Genomic DNA, 20,144 nt, shown 5'->3' with positions numbered 1-20,144 from the left:
TTGTTTGTAACAATTAAGGATAATATATTCTTATACTGTATATACTAACAGGCCTACACAATAATTATTTTGTATACATCCTTTGTTTAAATTAAATTTTATTCTAACATATTCTTTATATCTGTTTTACTAGGCCAAATTCCGGATCAGACATGTTTTAATTCTAAGCCAATTCGCTCACTGGATTTAAACAAGGATACATCCGCCTTTATTGGTAGCTATTTAGATATGAAGGAAACAGAAGTTACCACATCCTTTGGACGAGTAGTTGATACCGGCAGCGGAATGGATTTACCGACGGGTGACGGTAGTGTGTACACTAGATCTTTTTCAAACAAGCGGTATGTTAAACGTCAATACCTGAACGGAGATAAAAGAGTTGGTGCATTTTTTTGTGAGTCAGTAAGATCAGCAGGGACCTCTTCATACATTCCTACAATCACGTTGGCAAGCGATGGTTTGTATCAGTAATTCTATATATCTAATCAAATATTTATTCATGATAATTCAGTCATTGTAAAAGAAGATAAGAAGACCGATAATTGGTTTGCAAAAAGAATATCTCGATTTCTTTTTTACAATTTGTTTTGACATATTTTTCTTGGGGTGGGTCAAACTTAAAGTCTTTCTGATTTATATGACTCTCCCCACACATGATAACTTCATTGCATTTATGTATGTAGGCCTACGGTATGTTATCATATTGTGGAAATAAATTAAATTGAAATTGAAATTGAACTGTAAAAATACATAATTTATTATTGTTATTGCTATATATTTTTTACTAATGTATACTTGAATTGAACAGAAACCCATTGTCAATTTGTCATAGACAATTTGACAATTTAAAAAAAAAGGTAAATAATTTTGTTTTCGATCAGTCAAAGTGAATAACTATTAGGCCTATGTAACATTACAATGTCGTATTCAACAACAAAAACTCAACAAATTAACAACATTTTTCAAGAGGACAATATATCTTAACAGTAACTTTAAAAGAAAAACAAACATACCGCATGTTACTTCAAAAGGCTCAACAAAACAATGATAGGAGGTGATTTGCAAACCTCACCGATTTCCCAACACATACATACACACCTCTGATCCGTATCATTAAAAGCAACCGAGTATGTACCATCAACATAGCATCTTGCTTTTTAACCTTTTAGCATATATTACACCAGGAAAACAGACGCAATCTACAAGTTTTGGTGAAACAGTTACAATAGAAATGAACCAGATACGTGGCAGCGCCTCTGATTTGCGATGGCGGCTGAATGAAAACATCATCGAAAAGTGGTCAGGATTGGATACTGTTTCAATTCCATATGTAACGAAAGCTGATGCTGGGATATATGAATGTTATCTAAACAACAGAAGAAGTGAAGCCAAGCATGCTATCATGAGGCTCATAGTACGAGGTACATATATATTTGTCTACTCTAAATAGGTCGGACAGAAATTATGTAGTCCTTCCTCATGTTCTTAATCTTAATATATTTTATGATTGTTGCCTCGAGACACTCGACTGATGTCACCTTGCTTGGCGACCCAGTGTGGGCCTATTTATAAATGAATGTCAAACAAACTAATTGAGAATTCGCAAATCAGTGAGAATTAATAAAAATATTCAGTGCGGGTAGGCATATTAAGCAGAAAACGAAATAGATCAATTAATAAATAAGCAACCGTTAGAATTAGTAAAATTATGATCGAGGAAGGAGCAGCAGACGCGATGTTACTTGCTTTTCTTGTCCAGCACTCGGAAACAAAAAGTAAGCCTAGCTTACTCTCAAGTGTTAACTATTCATTCAGTTAAGAGTCTTTCACATCAGAAGCTGCTCTGGTTCGGCTCGGTTCAGTTTGCATCAGATTGCGCGTACAGCATTTGGTTAGTCTGGGTTACAGACGGAGTTTTGACATATATATTAGTAAAAAGATAAATATTTAGGCACATATAGCGTTTCATAGGTATACTACTTGAGACAAATATCGAAAAGCCTCGAAACTTAAACCTTAAACTACAGACTACAAGTCTAAGCATTTGGTGTGAAAGACGTACCATCTAAATAATGTAAACAACAAACTCGTTGAAATAATTTTAATTGACATACTGTACGTGTGACCGTTTTTATCGGTCTTCAGAAATGACATGTATACTAAAATTCATTGTTAAAGATATTAGGCTAAGTCAATGTCATTTCCAAGTGATGCGGTATCATTATCAATATCGCAATAATCCATACGATGGTAACACTATTGATCCATAAGCGGTTTTAACTCGAAGCTCAAGAAACTGTTCGAAATCGCATGAACGCCCAATAATACGAACCTTTAATATCTGTTTTAACCATTTCCATATAGGCTGCTCAGAGTCTCAATGGGGACCAACGTGCCAGAACCGATGCCCTACGTGCTACAATGGAGGAGTATGTGACGATGTTACTGGTCTATGTGTCTGTCCGCCTGGTTTCAAGGGTAGTAATTGCGGTGAAGGTAGGCCTATTGTATTATTGGAAATATCATACAGATGCTTGAATGCCATTATGATTACGGTTTTATTTTTTTTTCTTAACTTTCCCCCGTATGATTAGGTTGTGGTAACAACAATTGGGGTTTGTCGTGTCGTAATGTTTGTAGCAGTTCTAACCCGGGTTGTCCTAATGTGTTGATGTGTGTTCCAGACCCAATTGGATGCTCGTGTATGGCTGGTTATACAGGTCTTGGTTGTACAGAAGGTAAAAATACAAAAATATACAAAAATACAATTTCTTTTTTTTTTCAAATCCAATCAAATGATATTATTAAGAACAATAAAATCGTTGTATCGTCACGATATTATTGCCCTTAATCATGACGTCATTTGATTGGACGTGTGAAAATATTATTTTCATCAAAGGCAGCATAAAATGGTTATTCTATATATAGTTGTAGGCTGAAAACCTTTTTTCTTTTGTTTTATGTAGGAAAAATGCATATTATTTAGCGTCGATCGTTATCGTCCTAGTGTAAATGGGCCTTTAAATTAGGACACAGAATGTACTGTAGTTCTGCTGCTTAGATTAGTTTGTTATGAATTGTTTTTTTCTGTCTATTTGTCGCTACTTCGTCGGTTCATTATTTCAAAATAAAAAAAGATAAATACATTCCAAAATATAAAGTAGCAAATATCGATTATGTAATTATAGTTGAATTGTAAAGCATAGGCCTACTCCGTTGTCTTTCAGGATGTAAAACTGGCTATTACGGATCAACTTGTAGTGAAGTATGCCACTGTGCTCCTGGTGTGACATGTGATCCAAGCAGAGGCTGTCCAAATGGACCATGTGAGACTGGATATTCTGGAACAAACTGTCAAGGTTTACAATCCCAAAATATGTAGATTAATATTATTATATTTACTCTTCCCTGATTATATAATAAGCGTTTCACAAGAAAAATATATAACGCCAATGTTTTACCACGCCCTTTCGTCATTATAACGTGAAGGATTCGACTAAAGGCCAATTTACACAGCGAGCGGTAACGGTCAGAGAAAACCGCGTAACTTGTCCCACATAGAATCTGTATCTATTCTCAGCGTGTTTTTTTTTGCTCAACCGCCTGTCTGCTTCTGCGTTTTGTGTAAATGATCATAAGAAATAACATAGATCATATATTGTTGTTCTCCGCCTATATTAGAGAGGTTTCGCAATCTTACGAATACGCCACGCACACGTATTCGTTTTCGTAAGCCATAAAAAAATCTGTTTCGCATGGCAACGAAATATTGAGGCGCGTCCAAAATATGACTGCGGTAAATTTGAGCGAAGCGCAGGTTCGTGTTGCGTAACATCAAAGCGAGTGAGGACTTTAAAAACTGCTATTAATCAAAATTGACTTGGTATTTTAGTAAATTACTTTAGTAAATTACTTTCAATAAATCTATAATTATATTATAATCACGAATCATTCCTGATTCAAATGCAAAATGTGCAAAATAGATCAAAAACTATACTCGTTTTGTAGTTACGAATATGACTGGTGATATTCGTCAACACGAATACGCTTTACGAATATGAAATGGGGATCAGCTCAAAAGTTTCACAAATGTATGACGTATCCGTTTTCGTTATCGTATTCGTAAGGTTGGGAAACCTCCCTACTACCGTTTACTGCTTACTGTTACCGCTCGCCTGTTTAAATTGGCCTTAACAATTATTTACGAAACCAAACAAACATGGTCTACAGAAGTAAAGAATAACATATTCCACAGTTAGATTAAACTCAATCAGGATATGCTTGTATATAACAATGCAAATGTCTTTTGTGTAGTTCATCAACGTTGTACACTTCACATGTTATTGAAGGCAGACCTTCCAAACATTACAAACAATACAGTACACTAAATGCCAACTATAGGTAGCAGTATTTTTAATTTGTAGTGCATAACGTTTGTCCCAATGGATGGCATGGAGAACTATGTCGATATCATTGTCACTGTACCGATAATAGACCATGCGATAAAGACACCGGCAACTGTGGAAGTGTGGGATGTAAACCTCCATGGACAGGGAATAATTGCCAACTCGGTAAGGTCTAGTATTCCACTGATGATTTATAAACAGAAACCCTACTGCCCAATCTGTAATACTGTAAAATTACTTACTGATTATATATTCAAACGTAAAGTATCCCCCCCCCCCCAACCACAACGCATAATTTTGGCGGACAATAATAATTAATTTAATTCTGCTGAATAAACCATTGGGTTACTACAAATATATTTGATCAATTATAGATGGAAGAAAACCCACAACAGTGGAACTTATCATTCCTGAGAGTAATCGCGGAGCTTCGATAACTATCACGTGTATTGTGAAGGCTAATCCAATACCTCCACTTGGAGATATACGAGTACAGAAAAACGATGATGTAATCCTTGAGAATGGTGTGTCTATGGTATCACAAAGCAAGAATACAAGAACCGTAGAGTTCCAAGATGTTAGTGTTGAAAAAGGAGACGTTTTCAATTGCCAAGCATTTTCAAGTATTTCCGGTGATGCTGATGCTAAAATGGGTGTCACAATTTATGGTATTACAGCCTAATGCTATTCCTTTTTTCAGAATTATTAAAAGAAACATACAATACAATAATGTAATAACCTCACTAGTGGCCGTTCGTTATTCTCACCATTCATATTGACATGCAGTAATTCCGACATTTCGTCAATATGCCATTGTCGATGTTACTTCGTCCTAAACCCCGGCTATGCCTGTATTTGAACTATAATGTTTGATCTTGCTAAATACATATTATTATTAATTGCATTATCAATGCTTTTTCAATTAAACAAACTGTTAAAATATTAAATGTTGAGCAGAAAAAAATTAGCAAAACAAAAATCTTCTTAACCGTTAGATCAACCTATAATGACCAGTCAACCTAGAGTAACGGCGTCAGATTCCACGTTGACAATATCATGGATTCCATGGAGTGTTGGCAGAGGAGATGGTCCAGTGATAGGATATTACGTGACATATTCATCAGTGACTGGCAGAACTTACTTGACTCCGTTTATTGAAGGTTCTTTGAGTTCAACAACCAATATTGTGATAGACAGAAATTTGCAGCGCGGGAAAACATACACATTTGATGTACGTGCCGTGCGACCCGGTGTTAAAGGAACTGGTCCACCAAGTCCGTTGGTTAATTTTACAGTGCCCTGTCTTGGTAAGAATCATGTTCATAGCTTTATTGTAGGTAGGCCTACATGATTATAATTATACAAACCAAGCAGCACAAACTAAACATCTATTTACACGTATTTAGAAAAAGAAATCGTCATGTCCAAAATGTGAAATGCGCCGTGTGGCTTTTCGTATAATGAATAAAGAAAGACATGTTTGTGGAATCGTCTAATTCCTAAAAAAAAAATAGTAGTTTGTAATTTGTTATTTGAGCCGTTAGTTTCAAGATATTTTATGTTTAGTTCCAAGCCATGTAGAAAATATTGTTAAAGCTCAAACCAACTTGATGTGGACCGCACCTTCGCCGTTGACCTGTAAAATATCACAGTACCACATTGGTTTAAGATTAACTGTAATAGACCAGTGTCAACGAACAGACAGACAGAAGAAAGTAACAGTTCAGGAAACAGAAATGGACATGTTAATTTTGGAACCATATTCAACATATCGCATGACTATTAGTGCTGAATCAGCTGTGGGAATTGGTCAACAGACTACTGTGGAAGTTACAACTCCACAAAAAGGTAAATACAAAAAGAAATACTTACTTATTTCACGAATATGTTTCTATATATATGTTTTGAGCCGCACTATTACACGTACACAAATAGTTCTTTGATGCTGCTACTGCATGAAGATATTTACCGGTAAAATTATGATATTAATGAAAAACAGAAAATAATGAAAAGAGGTAGAAAATGTTTAGAAATTATGTAATGAAACATTGAATGAATAAATGTTGTGGTGGTGAACCACAAAAGAAAAAAAATACTTACAGGTACATAATGTATTATAATAAAAATCCTAAATTACAACTTTAATTTACTTAGACGCAACGGCACCGCCTGCAAATGTCACACGCAAGAACTCAACAAATCCACGAGAATTGATGTTTTCATGGCAAGAGATCCCATGTGGAGAAAGAAGAGGCGTTATACAAAGTTACAATTATACATTAAGAAACAACTCCAGTGTTGTAGAACAAAATGTGGTCAACACTATGTCTGTGACGATAACACACTTAATTCCATGTACATCTTATACATTCACTGTTAGTGGAAGAGGTTCTGGGAGACAGGGACCAAACAGTGAAATATTTACAGCAATAACTGCAGCTGAAGGTATTACAATTTAATTACAAGATATTTATATTTTCTTTATATATATATATTTCGATAGTTCGATTCCATAGTTTCTACAACTTTACAATCGTTCACACTTATTAAATTTAACAAACTATTTATGTTTAGTTCCAGAACGTGTAGCAAATATTGTAGTAATCGAAACAAACTTGGTATGGGATGCTCCTTCACCTTTGACCTGTGAAATGTTACAATACCACATTCATTTAAATTTGATAAAAATAGACCAATGTCAACCATCAGATAGAAACCACAGTTTTACAGTGAAGGAACCTAATCTGGAGTTGTTACGTTTAGAGTCATATTCAACATATCACGTGACTATTAGTGCAGAATCAGCAGCGGGAATTGGTCCAAGGTCTACTGTGGAAATTACAACTCCACAAAAAGGTAAGTTACCCTTTCAAACAATTTAAATACTATCAAAACAAAAACGGTAAATATGTACATACAGTATTTACCGGTAAATAATGTATTAATACCCATAAGACTTCCTTAAATACAACTTTATTTTGCTTAGACGCAACTGCATCGCCTGCAAATGTCACACTTAAGAACTCAACAAATCCACAAGCATTGGTGTTCACATGGCAAGAGATTCCATGTGGAGAAAGAAGAGGCGTTATACAAAGTTACAATTATACATTAAGAAACAACTCCAGTGTTGTAGAACAAGATGTGGTCAACACTATGTCTGTGACGATAACACACTTAATTCCATGTACATCTTATACATTCACTGTTAGTGGAAGAGGTTCTGGGAGACAGGGACCAAACAGTAAAACTATTACAGCAATAACTGCAGCTGAAGGTATTTCAATTTGATTATAAGATATTTATATTCTTCTCCGATTCCATAGTTTCTATAACGCAACTGTATGCTTCTTTTTTTTTTAGTAATTTACAATTTTAAATGATGTTTCTGCTTTTAGTTCCAGAACGTGTAGCAAACATTGGAGTAAACGAAACAAACTTGGTATGGGATGCCCCTTCACCTCTTACCTGTGAAATGTTACAATACCACATTCATTTAAATTTGATAAAAATAGACCAATGTCAACCATCGGATAGAAACCAAAGTTTTACAGTGAAAGAACCTAATCTGGAGTTGTTACGTTTAGAGCCATATTCAACATATCACGTGACTATTAGTGCAGAATCAGCAGCGGGAATAGGTCCACGGACTACTGTGGAAATTATAACTCCACCAAAAGGTAATTTACCATTTCACACAATTTAAATACTTACATAACACAAACGGTAAATAGTAACATTTTTTTCGGTAAATAATGTATCATTATCATTGTAATGATTTCCTGATTTAAAACTTTATTTTTTCTTAGACGCAACGGCATCACCTGCAAATGTCACACTTAAGAACTCAACAAATCCACAAGCATTAGTGTTCACATGGCAAGAGATTCCATGTGGAGAAAGAAGAGGCATTATACAAAGTTACAATTATACATTAAGAAACAACTCCAGTGTTGTAGAACAAAATGTGGTCAACACTATGTCTGTGACGATAACACACTTAATTCCATGTACATCTTATACATTCACTGTTAGTGGAAGAGGTTCTGGGAGGCAGGGACCAAACAGTGAAATATTTACAGCAATAACGGCAGCTGAAGGTATTACAATTTAATTACAAGATAATTATGTTTTCTTTATATATATATATATATATATATATATATATATTTATTTTTACTTTTACGATTCCATAGTTTCTACAAACTTTACAATCGTTCACACTTATTAAATTTAACAAACTATTTATGTTTAGTTCCAGAACGTGTAGCAAATATTGTAGTAATCGAAACAAACTTGGTATGGGATGCTCCTTCACCTTTGACCTGTGAAATGTTACAATACCACATTCATTTAAATTTGATAAAAATAGACCAATGTCAACCATCGGATAGAAACCACAGTTTTACAGTGAAAGAACCTAATCTGGAGTTGTTACGTTTAGAGCCATATTCAACATATTACGTGACTATTAGTGCAGAATCAGCAGCGGGAATAGGTCCACAGATTACTGTGGCAATTACAACTCCACAAAAAGGTAAGTTACCATTTCAAACAATTTAAATACTTACATAACATAAACGGTAAATAGTAACATTTTTCATTTTTTCTGTAAATAAAGTATCATTACCATTATAATGAGATCCTCATTTAAAACTTTATTTTTCTTAGGCGCAACGGCATCACCTGCAAATGTCACACTTAAGAACTCAACAAATCCACGAGCATTGATGTTTTCATGGCAAGAGATTCCATGTAGAGAAAGAAGAGGCGTTATACAAAGTTACAATTATACATTAAGAAACAACTCCAGTGTTGTAGAACAAGATGTGGACAACACTATGTCTGTGACGATAACACACTTAATTCCATGTACATCTTATACATTCACTGTTAGTGGAAGAGGTTCTGGGAGACAGGGACCAAACAGTGAAACTATTACAGCAATAACGGCAGCTGAAGGTATTACAATTTAATTAATTGATGTTTATATTTTTATTGACTTTTCCAATTCCATAGTTTCTACTTTGCAACCGTTTACAATTACTGCATATCATTTTTTTTGTAAATTATGAAATTTAACAAACTCTTTCTGTTTAGTTCCAGAACGTGTAGCAAATATTGTAGTAAACGAAACAAACTTGGTATGGGATGCTCCTTCACCTTTGACCTGTGAAATGTTACGGTACCACATTCATTTAAACTTGATAAAAATAGACCAATGTCAACCATCAGATAGAAACCACAGTTTTACAGTGAAAGAACCTAATCTGGATTTGGTACGTTTAGAGTCATATTCAACATATCACGTGACTATTAGTGCAGAATCAGCAGCGGGAATTGGTCCACAGACTACTGTGGAAATTACAACTCCACCAAAAGGTAATTTACCATTTCAAACAATTTAAATACTTACATAACAAAATGGTAAATATGAACATATATTTCCGGTAAATGATGTAGCATTACCAGTATATGTCTTACTGAATTACAACTTCATTTGTCTTAGACGCAACGGTATCACCTCCAAATGTCACAATCAAGAACTCAACAAATCCACGAGCATTGGTGTTTTCATGGCAAGAGATTCCATGTGGAGAAAGAAGAGGCGTTATACAAAGTTACAATTATACATTAAGAAACAACTCCAGTGTTGTAGAACAAGATGTGGTCAACACTATGTCTGTGACGATAACACACTTAATTCCATGTACATCTTATACATTCACTGTTAGTGGAAGAGGTTCTGGGAGACAGGGACCAAACAGTGAAAACATTACAGTAATAACGGCAGCTGAAGGTATTACAATTTAATATTAGATATTTCTATTCTTCTCCGATTCCATAGTTTCTACAACGCAACTGCATGCTTTTGTTTTTTTTTTAAAGTAATTTACAATTTTAAACAATGTTTCTGCTTTTAGTTCCAGAACGTGTAGCAAACATTAGAGTAAACGAAACAAACTTGGTATGGTATGCCCCTTCACCTCTGACCTGTGACATGTTACAATACCACATTCATTTCAATTTGATAAAAATAGACCAATGTCAATCATCGGATAGAAACCAAAGTTTTACTGTGAAAGAACCTAATCTGGATTTGTTACGTTTAGAGTCATATTCAACATATCACGTGACTATTAGTGGAGAATCAGCAGCGGGAATTGGTCCACAGACTACTACTGTGGAAATTATAACTCCCCCAAAAGGTAATTTACCATTTCAAACAATTTAAATACTTACATAAAAAACGGTAAATATGAACATATTTTCGGTAAGTGATGTATAATCATTACCAGTATATGACTAATACTGAATTACAACTTTATTTTTCTTAGACGCAACGGCATCACCTTCTAATGTCACAATCAAGAACTCAACAAATCCACGAGCATTGATGTTTTCATGGCAAGAGATTCCATGTGGAGAAAGAAGAGGCGTTATACAAAGTTACAATTATGCATTAAGAAACAACTCCAGTGTTGTAGAACAAGATGTGGTCAACACTATGTCTGTGACGATAACACACTTAATTCCATGTACATCTTATACATTCACTGTTAGTGGAAGAGGTTCTGGGAGACAGGGACCAAACAGTGAAAATATTACAGTAGTAACGGCGGCTGAAGGTATTACAATTTAATATTAGATATTTCTATTCTTCTCCGATTCCATAGTTTCTACAACGCAACTGCATGCTTTTGTTTTTTTTAAAAGTAATTTACAATTTTAAACAATGTTTCTGCTTTTAGTTCCAGAACGTGTAGCAAACATTAGAGTAAACGAAACAAACTTGGTATGGGATGCTCCTTCACCTTTGACCTGTGAAATGTTACAATACCACATTCATTTAAATTTGATAAAAATAGACCAATGTCAATCATCGGATAGAAACCAAAGTTTTACAGTGAAAGAACCTAATCTCGATTTGTTACATATGGAGCCATATTCAACATATCACGTGACTATTAGTGCAGAATCAGCAGCGGGAATTGGTCCACAGACTACTGTGGAAATTATAACTCCCCCAAAAGGTAATTTACCATTTCAAACAATTTAAATACTTACATAAAAAACGGTAAATATGAACATATTTTCGGTAAGTGACGTATCATCATTACCAGTATATGACTAATACTGAATTACAACTTTATTTTTCTTAGACGCAACGGCATCACCTGCTAATGTCACAATCAAGAACTCAACCAATCCACGAGCATTGATGTTTTCATGGCAAGAGATTCCATGTGGAGAAAGAAGAGGCGTTATACAAAGTTACAATTATACATTAAGAAACAACTCCAGTGTTGTAGAACAAGATGTGGTCAACACTATGTCTGTGACGATAACACACTTAATTCCATGTACATCTTATACATTCACTGTTAGTGGAAGAGGTTCTGGGAGACAGGGACCAAACAGTGAAACTATTTCAGCAATAACGGCAGCTGAAGGTATTTCTATTTAATTATTTGATGTTTATATTTTCCTTGACTTTTCCAATTCCATAGTTTCTACTTTGCAACCGTTTACAATTACTGCATATCATTTCTTTTGTAATTTATTAAGTTTAACAAACTAATTCTGTTTAGTTCCAGAACGTGTAGCAAATATTGTAGTAAACGAAACAAACTTGGTATGGGATGCTCCTTCACCTTTGACCTGTGAAATGTTACAATACCACATTCATTTGAATTTGATAAAAATAGACCAATGTCAACCATCAGATAGAAACCAAAGTTTAACAGTGAAAGAACCTAATCTGGATTTGTTACGTTTAGAGCCATTTTCAACATATCACGTGACTATTAGTGCTGAATCAGCAGCGGGAATTGGTCCACAGACTAGTGTGGAAATTATGACTCCACAACAAGGTAAAAAGTAAATGTAACTACTACTATATTTTGTCAAAAGCAATGACATGTCAATAGTTGTCATTGTGTAATGGTATCCAAACGAAACGATGTGACATACTTGGTGATACAGAGATCACTAACAGTAACAGCTTAATATAATTGTCTTTGTAATGTAGTTCCAACAAGAGGTCCACGGGTACGCATTACATCGGTAACGGCAGATTCTGTAAGCGTTGCATGGACAGAAATAGAGTGTGGATACAGGAATGGATTTGTCCAAAGCTACAAATTGAACGTTCTGTCTGCTGAAGACACGCTTATATATTTTACTGAAGTGGAAAGACCAGGATTGAACTGTTCAATTTCATATCTTACACCATTCACGCAATACTTTATCTATATATTTGGATTAACATCTATTGGAAAAGGTGTAACAAGTGAACTACAAATAAAAACTCTTGAATCAAGTAAGAGAAGTAGAATTGAATTAAAATACTTTATTTATACTGGGCGACCTCTTCAGTCAAAGACTGGTCTCCCAGAGGGCCCAGATATGATCAGTGGCTGTGATGTACTAATACACCGGAATAATCCTCTACTCGTCTCAAAAGATGTTCTACTACTAGGTTCTTTAAAGTACACATGAGCTAGATGTGTACACTGGACCTACGGTCTATATTTCTTATCCGAGAAGACTCGTTCTACCACCTCGAACCCCTGCCGATGTTATGGCTACGTAATTAAGCCCACGTAATTACGGCCATTCACTCACAGTAACATTCACACATTTCATAAATATATATATGAAATATATAACAGTTAGTGTACCCTACCATGCAAATTAAACTATACAAAATAAATTATTAATAATAACATTTTCTATTTATTTAGTTCCAACGGTACCAAGAAATGTAATAATTTTTAATATGACAGCATTTTCATTCCGTCTGTGTTGGATATCACCAAATCCAACAAATGGTATAGTGATCGGTTACATGATTAACTACATCACGCTAGACAAAAGGAATCGTACCTATCAACTCAAATATGATACCATAGAACACCATGGTGCTAATACCCGATATTGGTACACTGTTGACAACCTACAGGCAAATAAGCATTACGCCGTTCAGGTAATGTTAATATTGGTTGGTAATGTCAATGACGGTGATGAAACGGCATTTACGTGGGTAAGGATAGCGAGGATGGTTACAATGATAATGTTAATAACAGTGGGGACAAGATAACGATTACTTTAGTGATGATGATGATGATGATTATAGTAATAACAATTATGACAATGATAATTTGTTGGAAGTAGCGGAAATATCAATACCAATTTATTCAAAGACTTTTTACTAATTTATTACTTGTTTACTTTATATATATATTATTATTATTATTTTGTTCTAGGTTGCGGCATTTACATCTGTGGGAATCGGACCAATGAGTCTTGAAACTAAAATTTATACCAGTAAATACCTTTGTTTTATTGTTATTTTCCAGTAGTCCTAGTTTCTAGTTGTCTCTGAGCCTCCCTAAGTTAATCAGCTTATTGAAGTTGAATTATTATTATCTCAAGAAATAGTTTTTTTAAAAACAAATAGTAGGCCTACTTGTGTTTTTTTTAGTTACTGAACTCTTGTTAAAGGGAGGCTCTGCGTTAATATTTGATATTAAACTTATGATTACTTGTTTCTTGAAAATGATAACAATTTTATTTTGTACAAGTCAGTGAAGCACATTTTGATAAGGTTTGAATTAGGCATAATTACAATGTGTTTCTGTTTTTAGAACCAGATATTGTTTACGTAAGTGTTTTATACACGAATGAACAGGCTGTAATGCTATCATTAGAAAATGAACTCAACCCAAGGGGTAGAAACGTTACCTATTATGTAAGTAATTATATTATTATATTTTACATTTATATTAATACTCCGGGAATGGAAATTTTAAGTTTGTTAAAGCGTAATAATAAATGTGTTGTGTGGCTGCAATGCCGGGTTATTGCTATTCCCTGGTGTTAGTGAAAATAAGCAATGCAAAAAACAGCGACTCAAAAAAAATAATTCACAGTTATATGTATAGGCCTAAACAAATCTTCAGTCGTTAATAACATTTATAATGTCTACAATGAATTGTAATGTTTTACATTTTATTAAAGTAATTAATAAATATTTTGTACATTTTTATACAGATTAAATATAGGCAGTTGCAGAAAATATTTGAGCCTAATGGAGAAATATATTTTGACTGGTTTCCAACAATATTGCTTAATGAATCTCCTGAAACGTATTTGTTGAAATATTTGGAACCAGCAACGGTTTATGAAATAGAAATATTTGTCAGAACCTCCGCAGGAGAAGGAGAACCAGTGAACTTCACTGTAACAACTCTAGCCCCAGCAGGTTAGTCTTAGTTTCTGAGATTAGGAAGCTATTCGAAATTGCAACGAATACAAGGACCAGTCATGCATTATTCATTGTGCGCATGCGTAGGCATTGAGATGAGTTTTTACGCTTCATTCCTCATACAGCTTTGTGGATTCTAGGTTCAGACGACAAAACAATAAAGCAATATGCGTGGTCCTACTGTAGGTTTTAATTAAGGTCGTCGCAAATCGAAAGCTCCCTAGTTTTTAAGACCAAAACATATTAATTGAATGTGCGCATGTGTGGGCATTGAAATGTGCTTTTACGCTCCAAGTTCCTCACACAGTTTTTGTGGATTCTAAGTTTAGACGACAAACAACGAAACAATATGCGTGGTCCTAATGTAGGTTGTAAGGTCGTCACAAATAATCGAATGCTCCCTATTTTGAAGATCAAAACATATTACTTAATTGTACGCATGCGAGGGCATTGGGATGTGCTTTTACGCTCGATAGTGTATAACACTATATTTTCACTATATAATATCGTTAATTTTTGTGTATAGCCAAAAGGAAACCGAAGATGACAATAGTTTCCAGATCAGATACGACCATTACAGTAAATTTGAAAACCATTGATGATTATATTTATGTAAGGTAAGATGATTTAGGCTTAGGCTGATTCACAAATTACAATTCTGTATGTTGAATTACCCCTGTATACTCATTTACCGATCGATAATCACAATCCATCTCATATACAGATACAGATGCAGATTCATTTATTGTCCAAAATATTAAAGGAATTTACAGTGCTAATAAACCTTGGCTTGTCTAAAATAAATAATATAAATAAAAAGGGGGACTATCATACTATCTATCGTACTTTACTAAACAACTAACACCCTATTTATAATTAAGCATGACATATGAGAAAATAAAATTAATACTTCAAATTTTAGAATAAATCTATTAAAAAAGAAACGAACACACATTTATTATGAATTGAGGTAATTTATTATTACTAATATTGAGGTATTAATTCGTATTAATTATAGTGTACTGATATGTGTGGACTTTATAAGATTAAAATATTTGGTATTTAATTGTGTCATTGTAATCAAGCAATTATTTGTTATTTTTTAGAAATTATTCAATATTAGTTGAAAAGAAAACTGGTGGTAAACGACAGGGTATTGTTGACGAATTTCTCCTGAACTACCAAGAAAACCCTAATCGTTATATCACGGCTTCTTTCGCGCGCAACAATGTACCCGTTGAGTTCATTATTGGTAACGGAGAAACTTACGCTGACTACTACAACGCTCCTCTAACCGAAGGTTCAAGTTATTATTTGACATTTTTCATTGAAAAACATGGTTACGAAACTGAGGTATTTTTTTTTATTATTAAACATTCTTCTTTCCTTGTTTTGTTTCCGTAAAGTCAACTTTTATTATTATTTGAGATGGATTGCTGGTTAAACGTTTCCGAATTTGCCAATAAAACCTGATAGGATCGAAATAGGCAATCACTGTTTAAAGTACGGTAGTGATCACACGGAATTGAACCCAAGCTGATTCAGTTCCATATGTTCCTATAACCAAAAATATTGAATAGTCTTAGACGGATGTAGGACTATAATGTGTTATCTGTTTTCATCTTTGTTTAACAGGAATTATCACCGACTGAACGTGGAACTTTTCTAAAAGCAGAAACTATAATAACCACAGGTATAAAATACATATGTATTAAATTGTCCAATTGTCATGTCCACCACACTTAAAATTATCGATAAATAAGTATACAACAGATTTATTGTTTTCATGCATTTTGATCCACAGATGAACAATCGCCTACAAAATTTGGAATAATCATTGGACCATCGTCGTTGTTTGTTGCTGCTGTTGTACTTATTTTAATACTGGTTCTTGTAACGCTTAAGAGAAAGTAAGAACATTCATGATATATGTATTTGTATAACATAATTTTAAAGCCCTATTACTGAAATTGACAATCTATAACCAGTAGTACAGTATTAAACGATCATCTGACGAGGTAGAATCAAAGGGAACTGCAGTATCAACATTCATATTGGCAATTTAAACGTTCCATACTTCCATGTTGAGTGATAGAAAGACTGAATTAAATTTCAAAGTTCTTAATATTTTGCGGATAACATTAGGCCTATGTGTTACTACAATCCCATTTGACAAAGGAAATATAACAGGATGCTGAGCTCCGGAGATAAACGGGTTTTTGTGCCTGCGACAGGATCAGTTCCACGCCCCCATAACCGGCACCGCGCGTCGTGGATAATATATACATAGCACGTAGTATTTTGTCGCAGCCAGACATAAGATCAAAGACTGTTACGAGTAGCTATCGAGCGCAATGTCTTTTTGTTAGATTGCCTTGGTTTGACTAACTTGAATTTTATTAATGACCATATTTTATAAAATTATTATTACTTTCAGACGTTACTGTTCTTTTCCTGTAAACCAAGATTTTCAATTGGAACCTATTAAAAAAGGCAAGCTAGTAAATTAAAGTGTAATTATTATAGCTTTAATCATTTCTTCTAAGTAAGTTTAATAATAACATGACGGAATAATCCATGGTAATTCAATGGTTTAGAGTTCATGGTTACATGATTTGGTATTTTTAGAAAATACTTTTTTTTATTACAGAACCAAGTGCACCAGTAAATCTTGGATAAAGCAGTCGATATATGAATATATTGGAATTGGCAATAATATTTCACCATAAAGAATATGATCTTAATTGAAAAAAAATTTTAAAAAACACACAGCTGAAACATAGTGTTTTGAGAACAGTTTTCTAATTTTAGTTTTGTTTCTTATGTTACAATTTATTCAAACTTTAACGCTAATTTTTAGTCTGTACAATAATCTACCCAAGGTGTGGGTAATAAAATGAGGCTCTACCTCCAAAATGTAAATTTTAGCAATTAAACCTCACGAGTACTTTGCAATTAAACCTCACGAGTACTTTCAGAAAGTAGAAGTAATACATGATCTTTATTTTGTACCATTTCTCTATTATCGTTATGTATAATTAGCCCTTAGTGACATTTAGGATCAAACTTCAATTTAAATACGTGCTATTTTGGTTGGTAGGCCTATATTTATTTCACTTTCATTTCATACAGAATGACATTTATTCAAATAATATACAATTCGTAATACAACATTGAAGTAGTCAATATACGTAATTTAAAAAATTATAATTGTAGCAACAACCTATTGAATGTTACACTTGAATCCAGGTTATTGGTAGGTTTCGTTATGATGTATATCAGTAGGCCTACTTATCTAAAACATGCCAAAGTTAATCAATGTCCAAGCCATTGATGCATTAACAAACCAGCCGACAAAAAAACAAAGTGCCCTAGATGGTTGAGGAATGGGTGTCAGGTAGGAGATGCTGTGAAGAACACGTGATGCAAAGAATATTCGGTAATGCATTGTTGCTGCATAAACACTCGGGTTGGTGAGGGTGTACAGAAAGCCTAAAGTAAGAAACGGCACGATGTTCTCTAGATCATTTAGATGGCATCTGAAAAATTACAAAAATAATGTATAGGTCCTCTTTGTTTTGTTGTAATTAAGAAAATTAAGCTTAAATAAATGTATGCCAATACAAGAAATTGTTATAGCACCGATAATTGGGACTGAATCATATCCTGCACCTTAATATAAATGCCTCCATAAAACGACCACTTTTGTTTAGTAAACTTTGACAAAAAACGGAGTAAGTAAAGGATTGGGTGGCAAAAGCTCATATCAAGAGAGGTTTTATGGCCCCCATCACTCTTCAAAAGTGCTCGCTATCCCCTCAAGACGGATCTGCGCAGTTTGGTGACAGTGACTATGAAAAACATAGATAGTGACCTAGATAGTGGTGTCAAAGACGTTGAAGATGATACAGATTACTTACCGTCGTACTCTTTCTACGTCTTCATCAACATTGACCCCAATCTTTGAGTCTTTACTCACTCTGTCTTCACGGTTTGCAAACGCCTATAGGAATTAAGTGTTGTGCTTTTAAAACCAATTGTCCATAAAATATCTAGACCAATTTTCTCCTGAAATATCCGATATATTGCTTGTAAAAACTGTGCCTTAATGTAGACCTATTGAATCTTTCTTGTTTACCTTAAAGGCTTTTAGTAGACCTATATGCCTACTATATTCGCTTCGGGCCGTTTACAAGGTGCGTGTTTTTCAAAGTATCAGAGATTTTTCACAATGGTCAGTTTGTCTAAAAGCCGACGGATAATAGATTGACTGCCATCCATATCTATAGGTTCCACCTTCCATTTTTTTTAAAGTATTGGATTTTCAGTGGTTACGTTGCAATGGTTTTATCCATAAGTTTGGTTCCCACTAGGAAGACGCAACACAAGTACGTAACGCAACGCAAGTGAATTGACCAATCACAAGCGATGGCTTATTCGCTTGTGATTGCTAACTGTCTATAACTTCGCTTGTCATTGGTTAAAACGCTTGCGTTGCGTTTACGTCCTTGCGTTACGTTCTAGTGGGAACCACGCTTTTAGATGCAACGCAAGGACGTAGACGCAACGCAAGCGAGTTGACCGTGACAAGCGACAGTTCGAATCATTCATCACTTGTGAATGGTCAAATCCTTTACGTTGCGTTACGTCATTGTATGGTTTCTCTAGTGGGAAAATAAGTAAGAGTTTTATTTCAATTGTTACAAAGCGGCATAAGAATTTGGTATCTTGTTTGCTATAAGCAAGGCATAACGATATGAATTATGTACCGTATCTTGTTTGTTGTCGCATGGCATGACGTTCGTTTGGACCTTGGTCTTCTCTACGTGATAACCCATATTGAAAGTAGGCCTAGAATTACAGATGATCTTGTTCTGACAAACTTACATTCTTTGCAAATCGAAATCTTGCAGTGTAAAAAGACAATAGCATCATCTTCAATATTGTTAGTGCTGCATATGTGCAGAATAGTCTGAACACATCTTCATCATAAGAAGACATCTTAAATTATCAAGATCAGCTTTAGTAAATGTAATCCTGTTGAAAGCGAGCCCGAAACGTATAGAATCTATAGCAGTCCCTGAATGAACGTTATACCTAGGTAGCGCAATCTCGGCATATTTAAATAATAATGACTATATTAGATAACAACTATTATATATTGTTTGAAGGTTTGCATGGCGAAATCAAATGTTGATTTAAAGTTAGCGGTACACCACGTATCTTAGTTCTGAAAAGAACTGTTGAGTTCCTCACTCCTGAGGACGATCTAAGTATATTGATCGAAACGTCGAGAAACTCAACAGTTTATTTCAGAACTAAGATACGTAGTGTACCGCAAACTATTATATAGGCCAAGTTATTTAAAGTGCATCTTACTACTAGACTGATGTCGAGTGTTACGGACTTCTTGTTCAATAAAATAGCATTATATATATTATTATAATCCATTTTCTTCTATACTTTTT

The 20,144-nt window shown here is 34.3% G+C and overlaps 4 protein-coding genes across 4 annotated transcripts; 3 read left to right on the top strand and 1 right to left on the bottom strand.

Moving 5' to 3' along the window:
• The first annotated feature begins 207 nt into the window (after positions 1 to 207).
• On the top strand, positions 208 to 5,088 carry LOC140052053 (uncharacterized). The gene is made up of 7 exons (XM_072097433.1): positions 208 to 457; positions 1,170 to 1,421; positions 2,365 to 2,496; positions 2,595 to 2,738; positions 3,228 to 3,359; positions 4,425 to 4,571; positions 4,781 to 5,088. The coding sequence occupies exons 1-7, from the start codon at positions 229 to 231 to the stop codon at positions 5,086 to 5,088; spliced, it is 1,344 nt and encodes a 447-aa protein (XP_071953534.1). The 5' UTR covers positions 208 to 228.
• Positions 5,089 to 6,687: 1,599 nt separating this feature from the next.
• LOC140052459 (phosphatidylinositol phosphatase PTPRQ-like) lies at positions 6,688 to 10,220 on the top strand. The gene is made up of 9 exons (XM_072098069.1): positions 6,688 to 6,851; positions 6,981 to 7,262; positions 7,393 to 7,683; positions 7,805 to 8,086; positions 8,216 to 8,506; positions 8,662 to 8,943; positions 9,078 to 9,368; positions 9,507 to 9,788; positions 9,916 to 10,220. The coding sequence occupies exons 1-9, from the start codon at positions 6,731 to 6,733 to the stop codon at positions 10,218 to 10,220; spliced, it is 2,427 nt and encodes an 808-aa protein (XP_071954170.1). The 5' UTR covers positions 6,688 to 6,730.
• A 114-nt stretch (positions 10,221 to 10,334) lies between these two features.
• On the top strand, positions 10,335 to 18,394 carry LOC140052014 (tyrosine-protein phosphatase Lar-like). Its single transcript, XM_072097387.1, has 16 exons — positions 10,335 to 10,615; positions 10,745 to 11,035; positions 11,159 to 11,440; positions 11,570 to 11,860; positions 11,999 to 12,280; positions 12,439 to 12,729; positions 13,154 to 13,395; positions 13,676 to 13,736; positions 14,057 to 14,160; positions 14,463 to 14,673; positions 15,203 to 15,293; positions 15,783 to 16,029; positions 16,312 to 16,369; positions 16,481 to 16,586; positions 17,114 to 17,169; positions 17,327 to 18,394. The coding sequence occupies exons 1-16, from the start codon at positions 10,408 to 10,410 to the stop codon at positions 17,353 to 17,355; spliced, it is 2,850 nt and encodes a 949-aa protein (XP_071953488.1). The 5' UTR covers positions 10,335 to 10,407; the 3' UTR covers positions 17,356 to 18,394.
• LOC140052015 (microsomal glutathione S-transferase 1-like) lies at positions 17,972 to 19,745 on the bottom strand. Its single transcript, XM_072097388.1, has 3 exons — positions 19,564 to 19,745; positions 18,597 to 18,679; positions 17,972 to 18,215 (listed from the first exon to the last, which is right to left on the bottom strand). The coding sequence occupies exons 1-3, from the start codon at positions 19,675 to 19,677 to the stop codon at positions 17,972 to 17,974; spliced, it is 441 nt and encodes a 146-aa protein (XP_071953489.1). The 5' UTR covers positions 19,678 to 19,745.
• Between the last annotated feature and the right edge of the window lie 399 nt (positions 19,746 to 20,144).

This window comes from Antedon mediterranea, chromosome 6 (assembly GCF_964355755.1).
Source record: "Antedon mediterranea chromosome 6, ecAntMedi1.1, whole genome shotgun sequence".
NCBI classification, from domain to species: Eukaryota; Metazoa; Echinodermata; class Crinoidea; order Comatulida; family Antedonidae; genus Antedon; species Antedon mediterranea.
This window is presented reverse-complemented; position numbering and strand designations above follow the sequence as displayed.

Coding starts and splice junctions, on each gene's coding strand:
- LOC140052053 (XM_072097433.1), top strand. CDS start 229: ATGAAGGAAACAGAAGTTACCACATCCTTTGGACGAGTAGTTGATACC. Junction 2,739..3,227: donor AGGTCTTGGTTGTACAGAAG/GTAAAAATACAA, acceptor GTTGTCTTTCAG/GATGTAAAACTGGCTATTAC. Junction 4,572..4,780: donor AGGGAATAATTGCCAACTCG/GTAAGGTCTAGT, acceptor GATCAATTATAG/ATGGAAGAAAACCCACAACA.
- LOC140052459 (XM_072098069.1), top strand. CDS start 6,731: ATGTCTGTGACGATAACACACTTAATTCCATGTACATCTTATACATTC. Junction 6,852..6,980: donor AGCAATAACTGCAGCTGAAG/GTATTACAATTT, acceptor ATTTATGTTTAG/TTCCAGAACGTGTAGCAAAT. Junction 7,684..7,804: donor AGCAATAACTGCAGCTGAAG/GTATTTCAATTT, acceptor TTCTGCTTTTAG/TTCCAGAACGTGTAGCAAAC.
- LOC140052014 (XM_072097387.1), top strand. CDS start 10,408: ATGTTACAATACCACATTCATTTCAATTTGATAAAAATAGACCAATGT. Junction 11,036..11,158: donor AGTAGTAACGGCGGCTGAAG/GTATTACAATTT, acceptor TTCTGCTTTTAG/TTCCAGAACGTGTAGCAAAC. Junction 17,170..17,326: donor ATTGGAACCTATTAAAAAAG/GCAAGCTAGTAA, acceptor TTTTTATTACAG/AACCAAGTGCACCAGTAAAT.
- LOC140052015 (XM_072097388.1), bottom strand. CDS start 19,677: ATGTCTTCTTATGATGAAGATGTGTTCAGACTATTCTGCACATATGCA. Junction 18,680..19,563: donor GATTTCGATTTGCAAAGAAT/GTAAGTTTGTCA, acceptor TAATTCCTATAG/GCGTTTGCAAACCGTGAAGA. Junction 18,216..18,596: donor GACGTAGAAAGAGTACGACG/GTAAGTAATCTG, acceptor GTAATTTTTCAG/ATGCCATCTAAATGATCTAG.